Source organism: Sinocyclocheilus rhinocerous, unplaced genomic scaffold (assembly GCF_001515625.1).
Source record: "Sinocyclocheilus rhinocerous isolate Xijiao unplaced genomic scaffold, SAMN03320098_v1.1 scaffold3858, whole genome shotgun sequence".
Classification (NCBI taxonomy): domain Eukaryota; kingdom Metazoa; phylum Chordata; class Actinopteri; order Cypriniformes; family Cyprinidae; genus Sinocyclocheilus; species Sinocyclocheilus rhinocerous.
In genome coordinates this window covers 73,680-81,988 of record NW_015645585.1, presented here as the reverse complement: position 1 = coordinate 81,988, position 8,309 = coordinate 73,680, and the positions used below count along the sequence as shown (strand labels likewise).

Sequence of the window (8,309 nt, the reverse complement as noted above, 5' to 3'; positions counted from 1 at the left end):
ACGCTCCCAGATGAACGTTATAATTAACCCAAACTCACAACATGCAGAGATGGAGTTTGAGACGCTCTACACATGTAAACGATAACAGTTCCTGTAGAACTACTGTGACACGTACTTAACCTACACGCCTATAACTGCATCAACATATAATCATTTAATTAAATCGTAGCATTTGTGAATCCACAGTTATGCTTAATTATGATTTTTAAACGGGTTTAATATATCATGAGGCCTTGGAAAACAGTCTAATAATGTGTTTTATGGATTCTCGTCTGTGAAATGTGGCACTTCCGGTATTTTGCCGGTTAGTCGACGCAGGCAAAATGAAGTCGAAGATTTTTAAAAATCGAATAGTTGAATAGAATCGACTAATCGCGACAGCCCTACAAGTAACACTGTTAATATTCATAGAATATAAACTTTTTACCCATTAAAAGCAAATTCAAAAGTATTTTAGTAAAAAAAAATATATATATATTATTTATTTGGAATATTCAAGCACCTTAATATTTTTGAATATATTTTTTATACCCATTTCAAAGAAAATTCTAAAGTATTTGAATATATACAAAAAAAGCAAAAGTATTTAGGTGTTTGAATATTCAATAAGTACAGACATAATATATAAAAGCATATGGTACATTATAACAGTTACATTATATTATATCTAGATTTATAGAATATTAAAAACACCTCAATATTTTTGCATTTAAATTTGCTGGCAATATAAAATGAAGCAACATAGAAAAAAAATTCCTCTTGTTAACCATTTCAAAGCAAATTCAAAAGTATTGAGATATTTGAATATTCAAACAAAAAATAACTACCACTGTGTAAACTGAATTGTGATTGTTTTGAAACTGGTTTCTGTCTGCCATTGGTTGTAAAAAGGTAGTCCCACCCTAAACTCCAGGCCAGTGTTTGAGGCAGAATTTGGCACGATAGACCAGCCGCTCAGACAAACAGCGCAATGTTTAGATAGCACCACAGTGTTTGCACTTTTTTATTTCCTTATGGTTGACACTGCATGTTAAACTGGTTTAGGAGATTGTATTTTAACATCCAAATTACTATGATCAGTTGAAAGTAGTAAAACTTTAAGTAGCATAACTACATTATTCTGTACTGTACTTTTCACACTTCAGAAGAAAGTAGATGAATGCATTTTGACTGGATGATTTGCAGAAAGTGGTTTCTAAGAATAGTGAAGTATCAGCACAAAAGTTGCTGACCTGGTCAGTGCATTTTGCTGTGGGTGAGGTGAATGTTTTTTGTCTTATTTGTCTAATATGTTTTGCATCATAGCTTTTATCCAGTTGCTTAACACCAGTCAAACAATCAAGCCTCTCGATGAAATGCTAATATGTAGAATTAGACAAGCCTAATTATTGTGACCAACAGTGGTGAAATCTTACTGAATTCACTCATTTTTAGAAACAGCCCAGCCATTTGTAAATCAAATATTCAAACTCTGTTTTTTCTTTTTATCCATGAATATATGAAAAATCAAGCTTTTTGCCTATTTGTTTTTAAATGGGGAAAAACAAATGGTTTAAATACACCCATACTGATGTGTCTGATATTGCTGTCTTTTGTCTTTGATTTGTTTTAAAAAAAAAGAGGTGGGGGGAAGGCTGTGATATTTTATACTTTAATGGGTGTTCATGGATATGATTCCCAGATAATGCTTGAATAAATAGTATAATTGAAGTAAATGTGTAGTAGAAGTAAATGAATACAGGAAATAAAATAGGTCTGTAAAAATCTGTCAGTGTTGATAAGGCTGATGTTGTTTGTCTTTAGGGAGTCGTGCCTATGTGCTGCTGTCCCTCAGCCAGCAGGATGGCATCGAGCAGCACATGGACTTTGACAACCGCTACACCCTGCTGGAGCTTTTTGCAGAGACCACCTCCTCTGAGGAGCACGGCATCTCCTTTGAGGGCATCCATCTTCCACAGGTGCTCATCTTCATTTCCACTCTAGTCTGAATAACTCTCCAAAACCTAGTCAGGTACCTTGTTGTCTGCTGGTAGCGTGCTAACCCAGATTGAATCCCATAAGTGATGATTTATGACAGCAGCTCATACAACACACCAAATGCTACTACCATGAAGTGCGTGAGATGCAATGCACAATTAATTTTTTATTTGACAAAACAAGGTGTCTTATAAGCCTTCATATTGGGAATGCACCTGTGTTGTCTAAGTAGGCAACTTGCAAGGTTTTGCTAAGAGTACTTAAAGGCATGTGACAATGTGATACGTGCGACAAACATCTTCCCAAATTCGTAATCATAAATCTGCATGCTGTTGTCAACAAAAAGAAGCACGGAGATCTTCCTGCGGGTTTCTGCTAAAATAAAACATTCATAAATGTTAGTATTGTAATTTTACTGTTGTTCTTTAAAATAAAAAGACAATAATAATGATAATAATAATTACCCTACAACAGCTCTATTAAATCATTTATTATAACATTCACACATAGTGTTCTAATTGGGATCTGTAATATATTCTAATGTTTTAAAAGAATTATTTTCTGCTCAGCAAGGCTGCCTTTATTTGTACTGTAAAAATACATGCCTGATTCAAGTCTCAAAAATGGCCAAAACATTTTTTTACTAACTTATTCATTTTAAGTTAAATCGTGCTTTGCTGGTATAATGTCTAGAATGTAAAAAAAAAAATTCAGTATTAAGTAAATATTTTTAAATAGTTGTTTTGTAATTGATTTTTTATTTGAAAAGCAAATAACACAGTGGGATCTGTTATTTTTTACTTTATTTGTTATTTACTTCGGCCCAGTGTTTCATTTTGTTAAATAACAAATTATTTAATTTCAGCTAGTTTCCAAAGCAACATTTCTCATTTTCATTTAAAATAACTAAAATTAATATTCAAATAAATTAATAAAAACTATATAGACATTAAAAAAGCGATGACTAAAAAAATGACAAAAATTACATTTTATGTTACCCAAATAAAAAACGGAAAATACAAAAATAGAAAAGCTATAATCGTATCTAAAATAATAGATGCTAAAATAACACTGATTTGAAATTTATATCCAAAGAATAAATTTCTAAGATCTGTTGCTTGGACTCTCTTTGTCATTGACACTGTACAAATGTTTTTGTGTAAGAAATTAAGAATTTGTTTGTCTGTTGTAGATTCCAGGCAAGCTGCTTTTCTCTCTGGTGAAGCGTTACTTGTGCGTCACTTCATTGATGGACAAGCTAAACACGGCGGGGGTGGAGCCCACCTCTGAGCGTCAGGATGTTGGCCCCTCCTCCTCCACGGCAGCCTACCAATCGGAGCACGCTCGTGTGCAGCGGGAGTTCGAGTTCACCATGGCCATGGCCAACCTCATCTCGGAGCTGGTGCGCGTCATGGGCTGGGACCGCAACCGGCAGCTGCCCCTGACCTCCACACGCGCAAGCAGAGGGGTTGAGGAAATAAATAACGAAATCCAGAAACACACCGTCCGCTCCATCTTTCAGCCGCGCTTCTCAGCTTCGTCTTCTTTCATGGCCACTACAGCAATGGCTGCGGTCACGCCACCAAAGAAAAAGAAAACGGCAAACGGTTTCAAGACGCGTTCTGACTTCACTTCTCGTTCAGCTTATGTGGAGTATGTGCAGGACAACCTGAAGAGTGGCATGATGGTCCGTATGCTGGAGGACTATGAGGAGGTCAGCGCCGGGGATGAAGGAGAGTTTCGTTACAGTAACGACGGCTCGCCGCCGGTGCAGGTTAGTGCTGTGTGCATTCATGGAGCTCAGTATCAAACACTTTATATGCTGCTCTCATTTTAGGGCTGCACGATAAATCGAAATGAAATCGCAAAAGCTGCGATTGTCATGCGCATCTTGTCAGTGAAGCACGGTTGTGTGATCCGTAGTAAATCTCCATCCAAATGCCAGAGGGCGCTCTCGCGCTGAAACTCCAAATATGCCCTGCAGAAGAAATCTAGGAAATCCCTATCGATGCAGCTGAATAACCAGAAGATTTAAATGCTTTCATTGATTCAGTTTGACTAATAAACACACGTCTATGACAATATATGGTATATCGGAGTTCTTCTTATTATAATTTTCCTTATAATAAAGTATATAATCAGTATTAAGTAAATATTTTTAAATAGTTGTTTTGTAATTGATTTTTTATTTGAAAAGCAAATAACACAGTGGGATCTGTTATTTTTTACTTTATTTGTTATTTACTTCGGCCCAGTGTTTCATTTTGTTAAATAACAAATTATTTAATTTCAGCTAGTTTCCAAAGCAACATTTCTCATTTTCATTTAAAATAACTAAAATTAATATTCAAATAAATTAATAAAAACTATATAGACATTAAAAAAGCGATGACTAAAAAAATGACAAAAATTACATTTTATGTTACCCAAATAAAAAACGGAAAATACAAAAATAGAAAAGCTATAATCGTATCTAAAATAATAGATGCTAAAATAACACTGATTTGAAATTTATATCCAAAGAATAAATTTCTAAGATCTGTTGCTTGGACTCTCTTTGTCATTGACACTGTACAAATGTTTTTGTGTAAGAAATTAAGAATTTGTTTGTCTGTTGTAGATTCCAGGCAAGCTGCTTTTCTCTCTGGTGAAGCGTTACTTGTGCGTCACTTCATTGATGGACAAGCTGAACACGGCAGGGGTGGAGTCCACCTCTGAGCGTCAGGACGTTGGCCCCTCCTCCTCCACGGCAGCTTACCAATCGGAGCACGCTCGTGTGCAGCGGGAGTTCGAGTTCACCATGGCCATGGCCAACCTCATCTCGGAGCTGGTGCGCGTCATGGGCTGGGACCGCAACCGGCAGCTGCCCCTGACCTCCACACGCGCAAGCAGAGGGGTTGAGGAAATAAATAACGAAATCCAGAAACACACCGTCCGCTCCATCTTTCAGCCGCGCTTCTCAGCTTCGTCTTCTTTCATGGCCACTACAGCAATGGCTGCGGTCACGCCACCAAAGAAAAAGAAAACGGCAAACGGTTTCAAGACGCGTTCTGACTTCACTTCTCGTTCAGCTTATGTGGAGTATGTGCAGGACAACCTGAAGAGTGGCATGATGGTCCGTATGCTGGAGGACTATGAGGAGGTCAGCGCCGGGGATGAAGGAGAGTTTCGTTACAGTAACGACGGCTCGCCGCCGGTGCAGGTTAGTGCTGTGTGCATTCATGGAGCTCAGTATCAAACACTTTATATGCTGCTCTCATTTTAGGGCTGCACGATAAATCGAAATGAAATCGCAAAAGCTGCGATTGTCATGCGCATCTTGTCAGTGAAGCACGGTTGTGTGATCCGTAGTAAATCTCCATCCAAATGCCAGAGGGCGCTCTCGCGCTGAAACTCCAAATATGCCCTGCAGAAGAAATCTAGGAAATCCCTATCGATGCAGCTGAATAACCAGAAGATTTAAATGCTTTCATTGATTCAGTTTGACTAATAAACACACGTCTATGACAATATATGGTATATCGGAGTTCTTCTTATTATAATTTTCCTTATAATAAAGTATATAATAATGCAATGCCTTTATCACTGCTTAGAATACTATGAAATATGTTACGTGTCTTATTCTGTGTAAGAAGCCACATCTCACAGAAGGATTTATTTCAAACACTCGACTGACGTTATGAAGTGAGTTTGGAGTAAAAACATGTTATTAAATGTGGTATTTTCATGTGCTTTCAGATGGAGCAGCATTTACTACACAGAGCCATATTTCACTGAGAAGCTACGCAAACAGCTTTCATTATCGCAGAACGATATCTTCGATTTCATTATCACGCGATTAAATCGTCTGTGATTATGAATGCGATTTTGTGTAGCTTGTCGGTGAACTACGGCTCTGTGTAGTAAATGGTGCTCCATCTGAAAGCACGTGCTGGAGATTTACTACTAATCATGGAACCGGCTTTACTGATAAAATGCGCATGACAATCACATTCGATGAATCGTGCAGCTCTAGTAGACACTGAAGAACTTTAGGTTATGTATGGTTTACAAGCACTGACGAAATATGGCAGTAATTCCACGCTTATTTACTTTGGACAGATAATTGCATTGTGATCTGCTGTCATATCATTAAATTATTTTTATTAAATAAAAACAGCCAAAATGTGGTAATGCATATCCTAGGTCATTTAAGGATAAGAAAAAAATTGTAATGGTTTGTTAAACTATCAGTTTGAATTACATTCATGTTTATGCTGCTTAAATATAGAAATCAGACAGATGCTGTTTTCTGCAGCAGATTTTTTTTCCTCTTACGTGCATAAAAACACAAAAATGCACAATGGAAAACAATACATTTTATGCAAACCTGTAATATATAATACGCAAATAGTGCAAACCTACTTTTTGGGTTGAATTCTCTCTTAATTTACCAGTTATTAAAAGTAGGGGTGTAAGAAAATATCGATATACGAGGTCATGCCTCGAACGCATCGGCTAAACAGGAAAACTTATCGGCTAATGCCGATATTTAAAAAATGCCAAATATCGGTCGACCACTACTCTAGTCAATGCTTGTGTTTATAGCAGCCGCGCCGCGGCACGTTCCAGAAGCGGCTCTCCGCGCTGCTTCTCTAAAGATAGGCGCCTAGTCTATTTTTGACGGATGCCGCGTCCAAGCTGCACATAATTAGATAATTGAGGATGTGTTTTAAATAGTGGTTCAACGGATCACAGATCTCACGGTTTGGATCACATTACGGTTTTTGACCCACGGATCGGATCATTTTTCGGATCAGCAAGAAAAGAAAAATTTCAATTTAACTTGCTTTCCATTTATTACTTAAAGGGAAGTACTTCTTTGATACCACAGCAAATACTACTAGATTAACTAAGAAAGTTTAAACATGATTAAAGAGACAAGAGGACAGCCAGTAAAAATAAGAATACATACACAAATTACAAGCATAGATAAATACAACAGAATATGTTACAAATAAAATAAGGTTGGTAGTATTCAAATACATAAATGTAATAATTATGGAAAATAACACTGCATGGTGTTCACTGTAGAAATTAAATATAGATTTTTATCACAGCTGTTTTGTTGTTTGATGATCATTAATGACAGCAGCAGTATTTATAGGCCGCTGTCCCTTTAAGACCTGATGCACGGATCCGATAATGATACACATCATCCGATTTCTTTCTCAGCTGTTTTCATTCAAGCAGTATTTATAGGCCGCTGTCCCTTTAAGACCTGATGCACGGATCCGATATAATGATACACATCACATCCAATTTATTTCTCAGCTGTTTTCATTCACTTCAGACATAACTGCGTGCGTTTACCTGAATGATTGTCGAGATGGGTATTTTGTCATAATTTTATGTGTATGTGTCTGTTCAGAGGATTCAGAAGAGGATTTAGTTCGGTGTTCGCGTGCTGTCTGAAACGCGCGTGCCCGCTTCATGTGTGTGCGCGTAGAGAACAGAACAGCGCGCGAGTAACTAATCGAGTTTCCTTTCTCCTTTTCTCTCTGGAATTGTTTAAAATTCGCTTGCTTGTGCAAATACAAACAAATGATAAACGTATACTCTATTATGTTATCTATTATGGTTAAATTTTGCAATTAATCCGCGATCACATGCGTGCCAAACCGTGGGGCTTGGTCCGTATGGATCACGGATCAACTACGATCCGTTTAACCACTAGTTTTAAACAACTAAAAACAGCTACAAATCTTTTATCCTCGACGTTCATAACTAGACTTTGATATGATGCAAGTCATGAAGCGCACTTTTACTTTTGGAGTGAATTTGCATTTAATTTTCTCCACTGCATTCACACACTGCCACTCTCCACGCATGTGTGTGTGTGTTCACGTGTGCTCATGTTCTTCACGTTCTTCCTGCAAACACTTTATTTCTCATTGATATTAAGCAGATGTACTAATTCTTTTGTTCAGATCAAAATGTTATGACGTATGTTAGAATTTTAAACTTAAACTGTGAACCTTTAAAGCAGGGTCTAAAATATATATGGTCTGTTTATAACCGCTTACATTTTATACATTTAATTTAACTAAAGAATCCTGCAAGCACTTTATTTCTCCCCCTTTACTCGCACTGCAAAAAAAGTGGTTTAATGATGTTGAATGTTACAGGGACTAATTAATGCAAATGCAGATCCCACTGTGTTCTGGTTAAATAACTTTTTTTTTTTTAAGATTTGCATATGTTGAAGTGTTCTTAATGACAGCTTTCCTAAAATGATCCTTTTCCTAATATAAGAAATATTCCAATATATCGCCTTGCTTACAGTATCGCAA

The 8,309-nt window shown here is 36.9% G+C and overlaps 2 protein-coding genes across 2 annotated transcripts in view; both read left to right on the top strand.

The window, feature by feature from the left end:
• Positions 1 to 49: 49 nt before the first annotated feature.
• Positions 50 to 3,834, top strand: LOC107706825 (cullin-9-like). The gene is made up of 3 exons (XM_016510656.1): positions 50 to 74; positions 1,804 to 1,958; positions 3,170 to 3,834. The coding sequence occupies exons 1-3, from the start codon at positions 50 to 52 to the stop codon at positions 3,812 to 3,814; spliced, it is 825 nt and encodes a 274-aa protein (XP_016366142.1). The 3' UTR covers positions 3,815 to 3,834.
• An 820-nt stretch (positions 3,835 to 4,654) lies between these two features.
• LOC107706824 (cullin-9-like) overlaps positions 4,655 to 8,309 on the top strand; it is a 27,872-nt gene continuing 24,217 nt past the window's right edge. Inside the window, exon 1 of the mRNA XM_016510655.1 lies at positions 4,655 to 5,179. Within this exon, the coding sequence (XP_016366141.1) occupies positions 4,655 to 5,179 (525 nt within the window). The remainder of the gene's footprint in view (positions 5,180 to 8,309) is intronic.